Source organism: Pleurodeles waltl, chromosome 11 (assembly GCF_031143425.1).
Source record: "Pleurodeles waltl isolate 20211129_DDA chromosome 11, aPleWal1.hap1.20221129, whole genome shotgun sequence".
Lineage (NCBI taxonomy): Eukaryota > Metazoa > Chordata > Amphibia > Caudata > Salamandridae > Pleurodeles > Pleurodeles waltl.
In genome coordinates, this window is record NC_090450.1 from 878,094,435 (window position 1) to 878,114,581 (window position 20,147).

Here is a 20,147-nt window from a genome sequence, read left to right on the forward strand (position 1 = left end):
GGGCTCCAGTAGTGATAAAATGGGGGTCCACAGAAGTCAAAAGTTTGGGAACCACTGCTGTACACCTATAGGTACCAGGTCCTCTACTGTAAAGGACTTAAGCCCTCATTCACCCTAGGGTGGCATGCTTTATCATTCTCACACTTCTATCTGTGGAAAACAGAGGCGTGGGCTATTACCCTTGGCTGAGGGGACCTATTTGAGTGTAATACAAAAAGGAGTCGTACTGGTGTATGTGTGCAAAAGAGTACAGATGTATGAAAGGGATAAATCTGTCTCACAAATAATGATTTATTCCCGTCCTCAGTGGGTCAAGGGTTAAAAACACAAATGTGGATTAATTCAATCCATGAAAGTGATCAACATGTTTCTTCTTAAAAGGTCCCTGTGAAGCAGGTATCTAGGAATGCATCTGAACCGTCTTAACCTCTCAGCCATTCACCATCAATGGTTGAAATGATTAATAAGGAAGAAGAACCGACAAGCAGTCATTTGTTGATTGAATCACATTCTGGCTCTTCTTCATGACCCACTATCATAGGTTGAGAGTCCTCTACTCAGCACACATGGTAAGGACATAAACAGGCTCAAGATTGGGCCCTCCTTCTAGTATCCCGCCATGCAGTGGAGATCTTGTATTTTCTTACACTTCTTAGTCTGCAGTCTGACAGTGTCCATGCTGCATGGGTAGTGGGAACCACTGGAGACAGTGAACTTGTTTTCAAAGATAACTGTATGTTGGTCAAGATGGGTTTGTGAATGATGAAGGTCAAGAAGCTGATGTGGGCTGGCAAAAGGAGCCAGCAGAGTTCCATGAGGATGTGGGTCATGTGGTCAGATTTCTTTAAGCCCGTGTTAAAACATGTTGGGGCATGTTAGATGCCCTTCATGGGTGCCATAGTGGCATCTGCAAGGCCATGGAGCAGGATATTACCAGTATCTAGATGCAAAAGTACAAAGGCTTGCAATTCTAAAGCTGCTTTCTGGTAGAAAAACCTTCAGTTTTTTTAGAAGAAAGAGTTGGTACCAGGTCATCTTTGTTTTTTGGTATTGTGTTTCTTGAGGGTTACGTTGTTGTCCAAGGTGACTCTAAATGACTTGCCATTCAGTGAAAGTTGGGTATCCATGATAACTTAAATTTACTGATACCATCTTTCACAACTTTTTAGTTCATTTTAATAATCTTGAGCCTATTGTTTTATTTCACTGTTTATTTTTTCATCTTCAGTGATATCAATTCCTATGATGTTATCAAGGGTCAAAGGCCATGTGACCCCTTACATCTCTACCTCCAGGCTAAGTATGTGATGCAACCTCCTGCGATGTTATCAAGGGTCAAAGGGTGTGTGATGTCACTTCCGGTAGCCCTGATATTTTGTTGAATTGCCGTTCATGGTGGTGCTGTAGGAAGATGGCATTGATGCCAGAGAGGAAGAGCTGGATACCCACTGGCATACTTCCTGGACCTACAAGACCAACATCTTGACCTACGCATGTGTCTAGAGGACTTGGATAACAGGTCCCGTTGCTTTCGTATCTGGATTAGGGGTGTCCCTCTGAATGAGGAGAACGAAGAACTGAAGAGCTTCATCCTATGCCCGTTTTGAGCAAATACTCCCAAAATTGTCAGAAACAGACATGTTTGTGACTGCACTAATGAGGTGGGCCACCCTGCCACCTTGCTGAGTACGCCTCAGGACATACAGAACTGCTTCCACTACTGTTACCAGAAAAAGGCCCTCATGGCAGTAGCACGCAATCCCAGTCACATACTCTTTGATAGAGTCAAAGGGGGGCTCTTTCAAGACCTTTCCCCTAATACGCTTCAACGTCGCTGTGCTTTCCGGGAGATCATCACCTTCTTGCGGGATAAGGAAGTCAAATACCGGTGGGGACATCCCATTGGACTCATCTTCATATGGGGACAAGAAACACACATCACCCGTATGGTTAAGAGGCCCGTTCCATCCTGGGTCTGGACCTCCCGAGCAACACTGCTTCAAAGTCCACGGCCTTGCCCTCAAATGGGGGTCCTAAGCCACAAGCCAGACTAGCTCACAAAGTGAGGGTCTGTAAACCAACTGCTGCAGAAAGCCACAGGGAATGCACTGAGCTCTTGCAACGCATACAACAAGAGATGTCTGTGGACGAAGAACACTGACAAAGATGTCTGGGGCTCTTTCACACTGGCTGTGGTTTGGCTCCTCCCGGGGGGGGGGGGGTCACAACAGATTTAGATGATGGGATTGCCACAGTACATGTAATCTTCCTCTTCCGGGCTCTGCGGGCGTGGGTCTAAGGTCAGGATCAGACTGCAGTTCCCAGATTACTGATTTTGGACCCCACCATGTAGACAGAATGTTTTTTCACTTTTTGAACTCCCAGGTTCCTTTGCTGTTACTTGTTGAACCCCTTCCCTACACCAATGGTGGGATCTCATCAGTTGCTCCCTCCATCTTACCATGCTGGGCTTTTTTGATGCTGTGGATTCTCCAGAGCCACCGCCTTACTGCAATTCTTTAAGGATCTCTCCTGGGCGACTACATGATCAAAATAGGGAGTTAAATGCACTGGCAAAACACATTGTGGTGCTGGCCAAGCTGAAGGACATGGAATGTGCCCTCACCCTCCTTCAAGAGACCCACCTACTTACACAGTCTGTAGGAGACTGCACTGTAATTAGTTCCTGTACCAGTACCTGTCCTACGGTCCCAGAAAGAGGGCATGGGTGGCCGTATTACTAGCTCATAAATTCAGGGACCATGTCAAGAGGATCCTGGTGGAGCTACCAGGTCAGCTCCTCTCCCTGCAAATCATCCTGGGAACCTACACATTCACACTGGCAAAAATCCATGCCCCACTGATCACCAGAAGCATTTTCTTCAGTCAAGCCTCAGCCGGGTCCTTGCCTCCACCGATGGATAACTTCTTGTGAGGGAGGACTTCAATCTGGTGCAGAACCAGGAACTTAATAGCTCCACCCACAGAACAGAATTTCTCTACCATGGGTGCCAAGTGGATAAGACGTAGGTCTTATCGATGACTGGCGCTTCCTCCATCCTCAGAGCAAGACTTACACCATCTTTTTTGCTTCCCACCAAACATACAGCAGGCTTGATTATTTTCCTGCATCCCCATGGATGGTGGCTGTAATCACACAGGTAGAGGTGTGAGTCATGGTGCTGTCAGACCATGCTCCAATTTCAGTCCCCACTCAAGTCCCTCAAGTCAGCAAATTTATTCGACAGTGGAGACATAACAATCAGCTTCTTACATATCACTCCATCTGCAAGGAGATCCAACACGCCATACAATATTACCTCCAAGCCAATGACACCCTCAAGGCTGTGATCAGAAGTCTTCTTATATCTCTCTACGCCCAACACAGACACATAATTGAAAAGAGAGGGTACAGAGAGACAAGTGGTGGTTTTAGAGGACCAACATAAGCAAACCGGGGCCCACAAGAAGTTACTCTGGCCAGGAAATACCTCAAGGTAATGTATGTGGTTAGATCGGAGTATGCTCAACTACATACCAGGCAGAAGTTATATTCTGGAGGCAATAAGGCTGGATACCCATTAGCATGCAAACTAAGAGCTAGGGTTCAGGCTACTAGGATAGAGGAGATACATCTGGAGGACTGAGGAATTGAGAAGTCAGGTGGTGACACTGCAGTGGACTTTGAACGATACTACACCACCTTGTATACTGCAGTGGAGGCAGATATGGATCAGATGACTAAATATCTTTCTATTTTTGGCTCTACCACCCTTCTGAGTATAGTGTCTGATGCACTAGAGGCTGATATCAAGGCCACTGAAGTATTAGCTTCCATTGCACGCCTCGATCCAGACAAAGACCTATGGCTTTATGGGTTCACCTTTCCAATTCCATAAAGTCTTCGGAGAACAACTGCCACCTATACTCACCCAGGTATATAACTCCAGTGGGGATCCTGGAAAACTACCAGCTAGATGTGGGAAGCGTTCATCACTGTACTCACCAAGCCGAGGAAAGAACCGAACCAATGCTCCTCATATAGCCGAATCTCCCTTCTCAATGTTGACGCCAAACTCTTCACTGGTATATTGACTGCCTGCTTTCATCCACATATGCAAGGCTTCATTGATTCAGACCAAATAGGATTCATCCCAGAAAGGACAAGCAGCGATAACATTAAAAGTCTGCTTCATTTAATAGATAAAGTCCTGCATACCTTTTTATCCTGGCTTCGATCAACATGGAGAAGGCATTTGATTGAGTTAATTGGCCCTTATTGCTTCACGTTCTAGACTGACTGGGCACAGATCCCCTTTACAGGAAGTGCATCACTAGCAGCTACTGCCAGCCCACTGCTCGTGTCTGTGTGAATGGCACTACCTCTAATGCCTTTCCTATTCATTGAGGAACGCAGCAGGCATGTTGGCTGTCCCGCTTCTCTTTGCTGTCTATATGGAGCCCCTGGCTGAATGGATTTGGTCCCAAAATCAGATTTCAGACATGTACCTGGGAGGATGGGAGCAAACCCTTGCACTGTATGCAGATAATGTTGGGGTAACCTTAACCATGCCTCAAAAATCAGTCCCTTCACTGCTCCGGGAGTTGGAGGTGTTTGGTGCAGTGTCATTCTCCAAGGTGACCTCCAAAAGTCTCAGATCCTGGGCCTCTCCAGCACACGAGATGAAAGGACCCGTCTGGAACAACTCTGCACCCTTCCTTGGGCCAAGCAATGGCTTCCCAACCTGGGCCTCAAAATCTGCCTATCACTGGTCAAGACTGTTGAGAGGAACTATTCAGATCTCTTTGCCATGGCTCAGACCAAGCTCCAAACATGGCATACAGGTGGTCTTTAGCGGTTGGGGAAAATTGTGACAGTGAAAATGAGTCTCCTGCCACAAATACTGTACGTGATGCAGACGTTGCCTCTGTGGCGGGTCACCAATGCCTTGGCCTGAGACAAGAGCACTTAAATTAGTTTTATTGGGGAAGGCAAAAAGTCATGGATGGCAATAAAAGAGAACATATTTGGCAATGACTGAAGGCAGCTTTGGCATCCTTCACCTTCACAACTAGTACAGAGCGGCACAGTTGAACTACATGGTGGAATGGATGAGACCACTCACAGAGAAACATTGGTGCTTCATAGAGCAGACGGTAGCCAGGATCCATATATGGAAAATCCAGTGGCTCCCTAAAAAGCGTAGGCCACAGAGAGTGTACATACCCAGAGTGGTCAGAACCTCAGTGGCCGCCTAGGAGTTGGTGATCATCAAGAAGCATCTCTCTACTTACCTGTCTCTACTCACTCCGATTCTGGGTAATCCTGATTTTCCCACCAGCCCGATGGGGTAAAGAGTATCAGGCCTGGGAGGAAGCGAATTGTAAATGGCTGTGCGATCAATTTGACCATGCAGGTCTCCAATCATTCACCCAGTTACAAGTTTCCTATGGCCTCCCACCGTTCGAGGAATGGAGGTACTCAACAAGTCTACACTAGGCTTCTGATCCAGGAGTATTCCCTCACGCTGGCCAGCGGATGACGCCCTTTGAGAACGGGATCATTACCCGATCTAACGATAAGTAGTTTCTGTCCGACATTTATGGCTTCCTTGACAATGCCTTCCGCCCGTCCAACTCACCAGTGCAAAAGAGCAAAAGAGATGGGAATTCAGACAGAAAACAGTCTTTCACAGATAAAGAATAGTTGGATATCCTTGGGGGAGCACGCGACCTCTGCCCAAAGTGCCTCTGGTACAGAGACTCTAGTTAAAAATCACCCACTATGGTACTACACTCCCACTAGGGTGGCACAGTGGACAGCAGGTGTCTCTGATAAATGCTGGCATAACTGTGGCAAGACTGAAAGGCTCACTCACCTACTTCGGTGGTGCCCCAACGTGAAAAACTATTGGGATGAAATTCTCCAGGCTATAGACGAAATCTACAATACCGACCGCCCCTGATTTCCCAGTTACATCCTATTGGGTTTACCCAATGTTCTGACATACCCCCTACACTCCCTTAAAGGGAAGGACATTAGACTGTCCCTCTGTGTGGCCAAGCAGGTCCTCCTAGCCACCTGGGGCAAAGACAATGTTCCGACCCACCTCAAATGGCTTGACAAACTATGGGATCTAGTGGCCATCAAATGAATGGCCTCTCTTGAAAAGAGACTCCAGCAGTTCAACAAAACCTGGGCACCCTGTATCCAGTGTTTGGCAGACAAATTCTGAGAACTCACATGTCTCATCTATTTTTGAGTACTCTGGCTCACAGCCCCCAGCCGGTAGCAGCGACCCTCTGCTCTGAGACAGCACACAGTGATGGAGATGGCTACCAGCAGCACTAACTTTCTTCCCAGACTTTTGATGCCACCCCTCCTCCTCCCTCCTTGGTACCCCTTGTTTCTCCCAACCTCCCACCCCTCCTTCTTCTCCCTCCCCTTGTTTCTTTTCCTCACCGGCCTCTAGGATGTAGGTGGGCTCTGTTGTTCTACGTTAAGTTTCAATAAAATGATTTGAACCATAAAATACCACAGGGATAATTAGTAGAATCCAAAACCCTCTTTCACATTAAAAAAGCACACTCAAGAGTACTACGAAACAATGGATACACTTAAAAATGTTTTTTTTAATTTAAATCTTATCGTAGTGCACACAACATGTGTTTTAACTATTAAAAAGACAAACAGAATGGTAGCCACAACGTTTATGAGTAATGTGATGAACAGGCACTATTATAATGTACTGGCTATTTAAATTTATATAAATCCCACCCTCATTTCTTTGTTTACTAAACTAGACTCAGGACCAAAAGAAAGCCTAATTCGAGTTCCAAAGATGGTTCACAGTCTCATACCTGCTTCGAACAATGAAGTCACTGTTCAGTACAGTGTCATAGTCTGCTTTCCTCGTCTGAGGCGAGAGAAAGGCTTATAAGCCCTCAGCAATTGAAGGGTGACTACACCTCCTGTTAGCCTTTAGGAAACGTAGATGAAGCGATTCTGCATGGTTTGACTTATCTGAGCCTCCTGGCGAGAAGTGTTCCAACTCTGTCCTAACTTATATAACATTAGCTGCTATTGGAGAGTCTTTCAGAATAAACAAATAGCAGAAAACAGGCCTAATGCCTTTTTACTTATTTTTATTTTGTGAAAATATGTTCTTTTAATTATAATAGGAAATAAGAAATTGAATTATCAGGTTACATGAAATTTTGAGTGCAATTCAGTAACAGTTATTTTAGAACAGAAAATGCACCTCTGATTATACACTGTAAAAATACTCAAGCAAACCTGATATCACATTGGAATGAAAAGTAACATTAAACAAGCATGCACACACAGGGGGTCATTCCAACTTTGGCGGGTGGCGGAGGCCGCCCGCCAAAGTTCCCCCGTCAAAAGACCGCGGGGTCAGTTCGACTTTCCCGCAGGGCCGGCGGGCGACCGCCAAAAGGGCGCCCGCCGGCCCAGCGGGAAAGACCCTGCAACAAGGAAGCCGGCTCCGAATGGAGCCGGCGGAGTTGCAGGGGTGCGACAGGTGCAGTGGCACCTGTCGCGATTTTCACTGTCTGCAAAGCAGACAGTGAAAATCTTTATGGTGCCCTGTTAGGGGGCCCCTGCACTGCCCATGCCAGTGGCATGGGCAGTGCAGGGGCCCCCAGGGGCCCCACGACACCCGTTCCTGCCATTCTGTTTCTGGCAGTGAAAACCGCCAGAAACAGGCTGGCGGGAAGGGGGTCGGAATCCCCATGGCGGTGCTGCAAGCAGCGCCGCCATGGAGGATTCCCTGGGCCAGGGGAAAACCGCCGGTTCCCCTTTTCTGACCGCGGCTTTACCGCCGCGGTCAGAATGGCCCTGGAAGCACCGCCAGCCCGTTGGCGGTGCTTCCGTGGTCCCCGGCCCTGGCGGTCGTGGACCGCCAGGGTCGGAATGACCCCCTATGTTTGTTGCCTTAATAATTAATATGTGTAATCTAAATAGCTTGAAACCTAGAAGGGGAAAAAATTAAAGTCATACCAAGTTGCTGCAGCCACGGAAGCCAAGGCATGTAACTATGGGCTGATGGACAAAATGTATAATAGGTTGAAGCAACCAGTATTTACCCAGTAATTGAGTGGGGTATGTGTAGAAAATATATGTAAGTTGCCCATTAATTAGTACGTATTAATTGAATTGTTTTCTAAATACATTGCACAAACAATTCTCTAGCATTCCAATAGCCTTATTAATCCGAATTTGGGAATAGGTCTGTGCCAAGATCAGGAGAACAAGATGTTCACACATTTTGCACCCATGGTTTTTTCCTTAACAAATCTTGAAAGATGAGCAGGTAATTAGTGCCAGAATGTGAGTAAGAGTACCCGCAAGATTCTGTGTTTTGTAGCTCAAGAAAGGAAAATGTGTGGTATTATTGTGTTATCCCCCAACCTGGCTTTGGAAAGTAATATCACACCTGGGAAATACTGTACCCAGGGTACAAGAAATTACTTGGTGTTATGTTACACATACGCAGGCACAAGGCAAAAGGTTCTTAATCTAAACATTAACGCTGCAAATTTAAATATACTGTCAAATAAAGTGTGTCACATTTATCATGTTCCTACCATTATGGAGATAATTCCTTTGTGTTTCTGCTCAACCAGGTCACAGATGATCTTGTTGTTGAAGAACTGCACTGGTTCCCACTGCAATCACACAGAAGAGGAAGTCACCCACAAGAGGATTGTCTCAGGGTTTTGCTCAGAAGTGAAAAGTACTGCACCTTTTTTAAACTTAAACCACAGTTAAATTCAACGGCATGTACTATACAGAGATGAATACTGAGATATGTTAAAGTACATTTAAATGATCCAGTACCCTGCTATAAATCTAAGGACTGTCAGTTGCAGCCAGTACCTCACCAATATCAAGTGAGACTGCATTATCTCCCTACTGACTCACAGCGCCGAACGCTATTGCTTTTAAAGGCTGACTAAGATTTAGGTGCTTCTTTAGAGTTTAGCATCAGTGTACTCGACACACCACTATTCTATTTAGAGTCAGGGGAACCATCATGTGTCTAACGGTAGTGACACATGCCTTCGCTGGCGAAAACCTTTGACTGATGGACCAACTTTCATTGGGCCATTAATGATGGATATCAGACTATCCTCACTAGTGCCCCGGTTACTTACAAGTGATCTTTATTACTCCGAGTCCTGGTCTGCCTTAATGCAGTCCTTACACTTGAGCTATTTCTCATTTGCGACAGAACCAATTCCCTAGCCAAAAGTTCTTCCAAGATGCCCCCCCCGTTACCCAAGTGTCACCACAAAAGGGAGGAACAAATGACGCGCTTCCTGTTTTCTTTTGACTGACTTTGGACCCTACGAAGGACGCTGGACTTTTGAAAAGTCTTCTTTTTTTTTACATATATTTATATTTGTTAAGTTGGTCACCTGTGAATGTGGTTGCTCCAAAGGCATTTTTTTCTGTTCAGGACCACCACGGAAAGCCTAGAATCAATGACTCTACATGCTGTAAAAAACTGTCAGTATGTCCAGGGCAATTATTTTTGTTTGTTAAAAACAAATTCCTACTTTGGGAGTTTTTATTTGGAAAGCAAAAACGTTGCTCTTCAGGCACAGCGAAGTGTCTGTGGCTCCACTGAAAGCACAGGGATCTCAGCCACCTTTGAGGGAATCTCTAAATAGTGCAGGAAGTAATCTGCCAAAGCAGAGGTATATATCCTTCCACTGACCTGACGGAACTGAGTGCAGCCTGCCGACTTTAAATAAGGTCCTTTATTTCTTTGAATGAACCAGTGGTAGCGCTGGCCAAGAAGTTACAATTTCCTCAGAAGGAGTAGTATGAAGGTTGGTTTGAGACATTATATTAAACATAAGTTAAAATATTTAGTGGATGTCAAGGCGGAGTTACGGGCATTTTCTCTAAAAATAAATGTCTTCAATATACAGTGCAGATCTGTTAAAATAAATGTAAAAAGTGCAGAAATCAGATGTTATTTGCACTTATGATTCCAGCATTCGAACACCAAATAGGCTTAACGTAGTCAAGGGTAACATAAAACAAGATAGTGACTACCACTTTTTTGAAAGTTTTTTTGCTTTATCGTGCAGCTTGCAATTATTCGGTAGCAATTATGTAGACTCTTTGGGCAGTCTTGCGTCTAGGTTTCACATAGGACACAGTCAATGGGCCAAATGTATGATTAGTGGCAGACAAGCCTGTCGCAGATATAAGCAGAGGGCCAGAGCCTCCGTCGGGCTTATGTGGAGGTTCATCGTACCTTGCTTGACAATTAGTGGGGTATCCTGCTCTGCTACGCTTTTGGGTAGGCAGCCGTAAGTCAAGTATAGGAATTTAACATGTGGGAATCTCAACCCTGACAAATTGGTCTTGCTGCTGTCATGTCGTACGGCGTTTGGCTGCGTTTAGGCGTGATTCACTGGTACCACCTTCTAGTGTGGAGCATTTTTTTCTGCTCCTTTAGCAGAGTGATAGATTCACTGGCTGAAGGCGTTTCCAAAACTCATTGCTACTGAAAATGTTTAAAGTGTAATTCTAAATATAAATTATATTAAATAGCACTCACTACTCCTGATGAGACGTTGTAGTGCTCATTTAAATGGGCGCTGGTTTTTGGTTCCGGGGTCAAACAATAAGTGTTGAGTTTGATTTGAGACTCGGCTCATTCTCTCTTTGCTTATTTTCCTGTATTATTTTGTTCTTGTTTTATTTGTATTACTCAACTTTTCTTTTCACTATCATTCTGATGTACTATTCATGTAATAAAGGGAAGATAGTTAAAATATTGTAAAAAAAAAAAGAAGTGCCTTGAGGCGCATAGCCCGCTGCTCTGGAACCCAAGATTAGAGGTTAGTAGAATAGTACATTTCTTTTTCTTTTCTTTGTGCATTAGTTATGTTAGGTTTGCACTCTTGATTTTTTGTGTGTTTAGTAGAGTTTAGAGTAGTGAATAAATGATGGGAATGGATTTGAAAGGGGGGTAATAAGTGTTTTTTGTAAGTAGTGGTCGTGTGTGCCTGTTATTTGGGTGACATGGCTAAAAAATGAGGGAAAAGTTTGAGAAGGCTGGAAAAAATCTCTTTATATAAATACCCATAAGTGAAAGGAAGCAACAATATTCACATGGTCTGATGTGCACTTTTTACTTAGGATGGATTAAAAAAAACTCATGGCATTCTTAAAGGTTTAGTGGCAGATGTAAACTCTTCTATATGTACAGGGTACTTACCTTCGGTAACGATATATCTGGTAGAGACATTTTCTAGTTGCAGATTCCTTATCTTTTGAATTCCCCCAGGCGTCAGACTGGATCCGGAGACTTTTCTTTGAGCAGTACCTCTGCATGCCGTCGCGTGGGGTTGGTCGACTCCATGGGCGCAGGTGGCGTTGTGTTCTCCATGACAACATTGCAGTCGTATATAGGCACTCCCTGGCACGCTGACATGAGTTTCTTTTCACGCCTTTCCATGCCAGAAGCACAGAGCCATGAAGAACACTAATAGTGGTGCGCCAAAGCTAGGGCCCTTTAAGGAAAGTTCCAGTCCCTAGAAATCAGTTTGTAGAGTGGGAAGGATGGGCGGGTCGGTAAGGAATCTGCAACTAGAATATGGGGGTCATTTTGACCCTGGCGGTCCGAGACCGCCAGGGCTAAAAGGACGGAAGCACCGCCAACAGGCTGGCGGTGCTTCCAGCCCTATTACGACCGCGGTGGAAGCACCGCGGTCGCACTGCCGGGGCCGGCGGTTTCCCGCCGTTTTAGCCCCGGCAGTGATAATCCGCCAGGGCAGCGCTGCAAGCAGCGATGCCCTGGGGATTATGACACCCCTACCACCAGCCTGTTTCTGGCGGTTTGCACTGCCAGGAATAGGCTGGCGGTAAGGGGTGTCCAGGGGCCCCTGGGGGCCCCTGCACTGCCCATGCCACTGGCATGGGCAGTGCAGGGGCCCCCTAACAGGTCCCCGGCCAGCTTTTCACTGTCTGCATAGCAGACAGTGAAAAGCGCGACAGGTGCAACTGCACCGTCGCACGGCCGCAACACGGCCAGCTCCATTAGGAGCCGGCTCCTATGCTGCGGCCTCATCCCCGCTGGGCCGGCAGGCGCAAACTTGGTTTGTGCCTGCCGGCCCAGCGGGAATGTCATAATGGGGGCCATGTGAGTGCGGCCGCATTGGCGGCCGCATGGCGGTTACCGTACCGCCGCCCGCCAAGGTCGTAATGACCCCCTATGTCTCTACCAGATATATCGTTACTGAAGGTAAGTAACTTGTACATCTGATAGAGACTTCTATTTGCAGATTCCTTACCTTTTGGATAGATTAGATACACAAGCAATACCATCACCAGAGGTGGACTGCGAACCAAGATAACACCAGGAAGTCCTGTAGGACCGAACGACCAAAGTAGCCGTCCCTATGGACCTGACTGTCTAGGCAGTAGTACTTGGCAAACGTGTGCAGAGATGCCCACGTGGCTGCCTGACAGATATCCAGGACTGGAATGCCTTGTGCTAACGCTGTGGTAGCTGCAGTTGCTCTAGTTAAGTGAGCTCGCAAACCCTCAGGGGGTTGCTTCTTAGCCTAAGCATAGCATATTTTGATGCATAGGAGGACCCATTGTGAAATGGTTCTCTCTTGCACCGCCTTCCCTTTCTTCACTCCAACATATCCTACAGTTGATCGTCCACCCGGAAGTCTTTAGTACAATCAAGATAGAATGCCAATGCTCTTTTTGGGTCTAGGCGGTGGAGTCTTTCCTCCTCATGTGAGGATGTGGGGGTGGGTAAAAAGTAGGCAAGGTGATGGATTGACCTACGTGGAAGGGTGTTACCAGTTTAGGGAGAAAAGAAGCCCTAGTCTGGAGTACCACTTTGTCAGGATGTACTGGTGGTTTAGATGACAGAGATTGGAGCTCACTTATCCTGCGAGCAGAGATAATGGCAACCAAGAAGGCAGTCTTGATGGTTAGGAGCCATAAAGGACAGCTATGAAGCGGCTCGAATGGAGTGCATATCAGATATGTGAGGATTAAATTTAAATCTCATTGGGGGATGATAAATGGGATAGGTGGGAAGAGATGTGTGAGGCCTTTGAGAAACATCCCTAAAATGGGAGATTTGAATAAAGAAGGTTGGTCAGGTAGTCTCAGGAGGCAGAGATAGCAGAAAGATAACCCTTGAGGGTGTCCAAGGTGGAGCCCTGTTGGGCAAGAGAAAGAACAAAGAGCAGAACTTCAGAAAGAGGTGCAGAGAGAAGATCGACAGATTTGTCGACATACCATGTCACAAATGTTTTCCAACGACAGGCGTATACCGATTTGGTGGAGGGACGTCTGGCTGCCAAAAAGACGTTACAGACTTCGGGTGGAAGATCAAAATTCATCAACTGTCGCCGCTAAATCTCCACGCAAGAAGGCGGAGAGTGGAAAGGTTTGAAAGAATTACCCTATCCTGCTGCTGTGACAGAAGATCCTCCCGAATGGGCAGTCTGATCAGAGGAGCTATGTCCATGCTTAAGAGCTCAGGATACCAGACTTTTCGTGCCCAGTCCGGAGCCACCAGAATAACTTGAGCACAATCTTGCCTGATCTTCTTCAGAACTCTGGGCAGAAGTGGTACAGGTGGAAAGGTATACAGGAGGGCTGAGCTTCATTCGAGATGAATGGCGTCGCTGAGGGAATGCCGCCTTGGAAACTCCAATGCACAAAACAGCTGACATTGCGCATTCTCTGCAGAGGCAAAGTCATCTAACCAAGGCTCTCCCCACTGCTGAAAGAGACCCCGCTACACCTCCGGATGGAGCCCCATTCGTGATCGCCTATGCACCGTCTGCTGAGTTCATCTGCTCTAGCAATCAAGGAACCCGCCAGATGTTGAACCACCAGGGAAATCTCCTGATGTTCCAGCGAAGTCTAAAGACAAAGATCCTCTCGACAAAGAGTGCACAACCCCACTCCACCTTGTTTGTTGCAGTACTACATGGCGGTTGTGTTGTCCATGAACACTTGCACTGCTTTCCCTTTGAGAGAGGGAAGAAATGCTTTCATTGCTAGTCGAATTGCACGGAGCTCCAATAGATTGATATGAAGCCCGGATTCCACCAGAGACAAAAGGCCTCTGATCTCTCCTCTCCTATGTGGTCGCCATATCCCAGGAGAGACACATCTATCACTACTGTGATGTCTGGTTGGGGAAAGGAGAAGGATCTGCCTTTGACCCAATCTTGATTCGTTAGCCACCACTGAAGATCTTTCGCAGTTCCTTCCGAGACCTGGACTTTGTCGGAGAGTCTACCCTGATGCTGCGCCCACTGGAACTTCAGGTCCCACTGCAGAGCCCGCATATGCCATCTGGCCTTTTGAACCCGCAGGATGCAGCAGGCCATGAGGCCCAGCATCCTCAGAGTCATTCTCACCGAAATCCAGGACAGAGGCTGAAACATCGGTATCATAGCCCGAATATCCTGGACTTGCTTTTTAGGAGGATAAGCCCGAAACTGCACTGTGTCCAGAACAGCTCCTATGAAAGGGGGCTTTTCTGAGAAGGAGTCAGGTGCGCCTTTGGCATGTTTATAGTGAACTCCAGCGAATGCAAAAGGTTCTCCATAGTCTGGCGATGGGAGATGACTTTCTGGGGCGTATCCGCCTTCAACAGCCAGTCGTCGAGGTTGGGGAAGACTGGGACCCCTAACCTGCGCAGATGAGCTGCATCCACTACCATTACCTTCGTGACCATCTGAGGGGCGCTGGTAAGGCCAAAGGGGAGCACGGTAAACTGAAAGTGCTCGTGGCCTATCACGTATCTTAGGTAACGTCTGTGGGACAGCAAGACGGGATGAGGAAGTATGCGTCCTGCAAGTCCAACGACACCATCCTCTCTCCCAGGTCCAGGGCAGATAAGACCTGAGCCAATGTCAGCATCTTCAACTTCTCCTTTTTGAGGAAGAGATTGAGGGACCAAAGAGTAGAAGATAGGACGAAGGCCCTTGTCCTTCTTTGGCACCAGAAAGTAGCAGGAATAACAACCGTGGCCTACTTCTGATGCAGGGACCCTCTCTATAGCTCTTTTGGCCAAAAGAGCTTTGATTTCCTCGCAGAGAAGTGCCATGTGATCCTCCGATATGTGGTCGAATGAAAGTGCCATGGCTGGAGGAGAAGACTCAAAAGGGAGGGAGTAGCCCTTTACGAACCATCTGGAGGACCCACCTGTCCGTGGTAATGGATCTCCAGTGGGGCAGATGATGGCGAATCCTGCCTCCAACTGATTCCAGGTGTTCTGACGGACCAGGAAGTTTTGGAGACTGAGGAGGAGGGGGTAGGTGTGGACTGTGCCACCCACTGTCTCCCTGAGCCCTGAGATCGTGGGATCCTGTGACCGCGCAGGGGCTGTACAGCATGCATTGGTCGATGGCTCGGTGGAAAAGGACGTGGTTTGGTGCCCCTTCCAAAGCTACGAAAGGGGTGAGAGGTGGACTTGTGGGGTCTAGGGACAGGTGCGAGGCCAAGGGACGGGCCGTGGCTCAGGAATCCCTAAAGCGCTCGAGCACCGAGTCTTGTCTCTGAAGAGACGGGTGCCATCAAAGGGCATGTCCATCAAAGTTTGCTGGACATCCACCGAGAATCCAGATGTTCCCAGCCAGGCATGATGTCTTAGTGCCACCGTCGATGCAATCAATCTGCCTATAGAGTTGGTCGCATCCAGTCCACAGCAGCTGATGAACTTGGCTGCATCTCTCCCATCTGCAAGCACTTGGGAGAGGACAGTTCGGGTCTCTGCCGCAACTGTAGGCAGCACCTGCGCGATCATATCCCAGAGAGTATGAGAATAGCAGCCCAAAAGGCATGCGATGTTCACCGACCGCAGCGATAGACTGACAGAAGAAAACATTTTCTTCCCCAAATTATCCGGTCTTTTTGATTACCTATTGGGGGGATGTCAGGGAATGCGCCAGAGGAAGAAGTAAAAGCCTGGATCACAAGGCTCTCAGGCGTGGGGTGTTGGGTGAGTAATTTCAGGTCTGTTGGCCCAGAACAATGGTGGCGGGTAATTGTTCTATTCACAGGAGCGCCTGTGCTTGGTCTGGACCAAGTACCCAAAAGGATATCCGTCAGTGCCTCATTAAAGGGGAGAAGGGGGTCTGATGTGAAAGATCCCGGCTGAAGCACATTGGTTAGGATGTTAGGCGTAACCTCCTCAAAAGGTAGCTAAGGTCCAAGACATCAGCCGCCCTTCTCACCATCATGGAGTATGTGGCACCCTCCTTTGTAGCCATGGTAAGGTGAGAGAGCAGACCAGTGTCAGGGGAGGTGCCTATACCACTGGTATCTCCCGATTCCTGCACCCAGTCCATTTGGGGGTCAAGCTGGTATACTGAAGGGTCCAATGGACCCTCTAAACTCTACCCGTAGCCATACTCGTAAGTATGAGGGTCTGGATCAACCCTGGGCCCAGGAGAGCCCATAGAAAACTGAATTTGCATCAAGCGACATCGTTCCGGCTCTGGGTGGTGGGGAATGAGTATAGGATTGATGTCGATTGTGGGCCCAACTGACGTTGGGAGTGTCGACGTCTGACCTGACGCCGGGGAAGGTTGCTGTGGCACGACCGAGATTCGAGATTGGATCCGGAGGAGCCTTTCGGAGCCGTGGCCGATGCCGACGACTTCGAACCTGAGGGGGCCCTCACTGACTCACCTGTGCTCGTGGGTGCCGAAGGTGGGTCAGTCTGCCCAAAAATGAGGCGCATTGCCTCATAAAACTCTTTTAGCTGGGCGGGGGTGCTCCGGCTCCTGGGAAGTTGGGGAAGCACGGGCGGACCCAGATGGAGGTTCCCAAGGACAGAGGCCTAGAGCGTTGACACTCTTCCCTCGCAGCATCGTCCAAGCGATGGGGTGAAGTTGAAGAACATTTGTTTTTCTTCAACTTCTTTTTCTTATGACTCGAATGTCCCGATGACTTCTAGGATGAAGAGTGGTGGTGACTCCACGGCCGGTCTCGAGACCTTCCTCGTGAAAGAGACCGTGAGCGCCGCGGGGTCGAGTGTCTGGCCGCCATTAGCTTTAGGGACCGCTCCCTCAAAGTTTTCAGGTTCATGGCCCGACACGCGCACGACTACGGGTTGTGATTGCACTCCAGGCACCAAAGACACACGAGGTGCGTATCCGTCACCGACATCATTCGGTGACAGGAGTCACAGGGCTTAAAACCGGTCTTGCGGGACATACCTCAATGCATCGATGACCTCTGCAAAATTGTTTGACAAAAATGTTGTTGTAGTCAAAAAATGACTGAGGTAGCTCCTCACCGAAACTGTGCATAGGCTGGCGCAGAAAGAAAAGAACTGACACCAGCGCACCGGGGTGGCACCTATATACAACTGCAACATTATCACGGTAAACACAATGCCATTGACGCCCGCGGAGTCGAATGTTGGCACCTGACGGCGTGCAGAGGTACTGCTCCAAGAAAAGTCTCCGTATGCAATCTGACACTTGGGGGAATTCAAAGAGTAAGGAATCTGCAAATAGAACTCTCTATCAGATATGCACCTCAATGTAAAGAGAAGCAGTAATTATGGCATTGTGTGATACAAATACATGTATCTTGTTGTGCAATATGCATTTGTGTCATATGCAATGTTCCCTCTAATGTGCATGCTCAGAGGCACATGCAGACACTGCCTTTGTAACGCACACAGAATGATTTATAGTTACAGTATAGTACTTTAAAAAAATTGCCATAGGGAAAAGTTACAGAAGAAAAACGTAGACAGAAATGCTTTTTTTCACCTCAATTTCAATATTTTTTTATTTAAGCTGTTACTTTCTGAAGGAAAACCTTGAAGGATCTACACAAACGACCCCTTGATGAATTCAGAAGGTTGTCTACTTTTCAGAAATGTTTAGCTGTCCAGGATCCAGAATTGGTTTCCCATCCATTTCTGCGCACACAGCAATTATGACGAACCAGTTGGCCTTACCATTCTCTTTTAGAGATAATCTCCTCAAGGCAGCAGTAACGCTTTTCTGCTGGGCTTTGGTTGCTTCTCTGCTTTACTCCTAACCAGCATCACTAAAAATAAGGTTTTGCTAATGTGCTGCCTTTTGTGTAACACTTTTCTGCTGTAGCTCCAGACTCCTAGGTGAACAAACACCAGTTACTGAAACAAGTTCAATGCCCTATTTTCACAGCCGGCAAGGAGTATTCTGTGGAGGCACCTCTGACTACATGACCTCAGGCCTGGTTCAGAATATAATGTAATGGGAGACTTTGGGCCTGATTTCAATCTCGGCGCATATCCTGTTGCCAAAATCTAAATACTATATGGTATTTAGATTTTGGCAATGGGATATCCCTCACCATTGTGACTGAGTAACCTCTCCACCGAAATCTAAATCAGGCCATTTGTCTTTTGAGCCACTATGATTCAGATATTAAAATGTTGCCTGCTAAATAGTTAAATTTTCTTTGGACTGTAGAAAAACATACTACATCATGTTGCAATTAAGTAAACTACTCATTAAAGTGTGTGGGTTCTTAAATGATGTGCTGCAATAATTAAAAGATATATTTTCTCATGTTGCTTCATTTTACTTGAGGCACATTGGACATGGTAGTTTAGTTTGTAAAGCTACTGAACTTAGTAATACGCTTTTGAAAGAGTTTATTAAGATACAAATCGGCAGGTTCCTACATTTCTGATTTGGGGTTTCCACACAAAGTACAACCCTCATGGGCTGCCAGTAGCAATTTATTGATATGTCAGTGGTGAAATGTCTGCTCTATGTAACTAATCATTTTTTTCCTGCAAGTGAATGAGGGTATTGATCAAGGTAAGCTGAGGTGTTGCCCTTTGTTATTTTTACAATAAGTGCATTGACTATATGTGTGCTTTGAAAATGTTATAAAGCAACAGATAAACCACACCTATTGAAAACGTTCCTAATTGTTCTAGATATTTTACAGATTTAAGTGGAAGGGCAAGGAGCAAAGTAATATTGCCACATTAGATGCGCAGCATTTTAGGGAAAAATGACAACTGAGCTTGTATAAATATATTTATTTTAATTTCTGACATATTCGATGTTTGAGAATTTTAGCGCCATGTGGCTCTTATGGAAAACCTGCTAGTGTTGTTTAGCAGCCAAAACCTGTTTACTATTTGTTCAAGCCCGTCTTCCTTAATACAGTGCTGACACTATTACCCAGTAATGCTTGTACAGAGCAAGGGATTCAGTTCTGAAGAGGCTAAATGCATGACTCAGCACTTATACGGGCGCACCTTTCTTCGAACCGTGTGCTCTAAGTTAAAGGAGGAATGTGGGCAACCTCCACCTTTTTATCCTCTGTGTGTTTATTTATATGTTTTGACTTTATATTTGTGAAGTGCATATGTACATGGCAGGTGTGCAAACAAGGTTCATGTCGTGTTTTTTCACATGTATTTTAAAAAAGTTATATAACAAAAACCCGGGTGAAAGGGTTTACAATTAATTGTACAGTGAGGTAAGGTCAAATTGTAGTGGTCATGTGACTATTCGTTGAGTTGTTTACCTGTGCAGTATTATTGTAACGGATCTGTGAACTGCGTGGTAAAAATATGGGATTTGACCTAATAGTGTTATTGGCTACTTTCATTTTAACGGGCATGGGGGTGCTGGGTGAGTGCATGTGGCCGTGGTTCCTTTTTAAAAACTCAGGTGAAAAACTCCGGGTTGCTGAGACCAAAGGCAACATTTCCTTTGTTGTCTCTTGTTCCTTCCTATTTGTATGGACATTGCCTGGGCTGCAGACAGGACGAGAAAGTATCTTTAAATTTTGAGAGAAAAACCACCTCCACCCTTTGTTCACTAAAGTTTCAACGCAGAGCCTGTTTTATGCTCCAATAAGGCAAGGCTCAGAACCATGCTTCTCTGATGATTGCCCAATTTTGGAAGGTTCAGTAGTTTCTGTCAACGAACAGGTGTCTGTTTCCAGTTGGCAAAAACATTTTGCCACTCTCTGCCAAGCAATTGGGCTTCAGGAGAGCACATTCAGAGTTCACATTGTAGAATTGGATCTCTATTAGAAGCAACTGATGACATACTTGCTTCTCTTTCGCTGTTTTTTGGTCATTATT

At 46.5% G+C, this 20,147-nt stretch overlaps 1 protein-coding gene across 1 annotated transcript in view; it reads right to left on the reverse strand.

The window, feature by feature from the left end:
* Positions 1 to 20,147, reverse strand: part of MYO1H (myosin IH) — a 570,182-nt gene that overhangs the window by 294,180 nt on the left and 255,855 nt on the right. Inside the window, exon 12 of the mRNA XM_069212716.1 lies at positions 8,611 to 8,691. Coding sequence (XP_069068817.1) covers positions 8,611 to 8,691 — 81 coding nt within the window. The remainder of the gene's footprint in view (positions 1 to 8,610; positions 8,692 to 20,147) is intronic.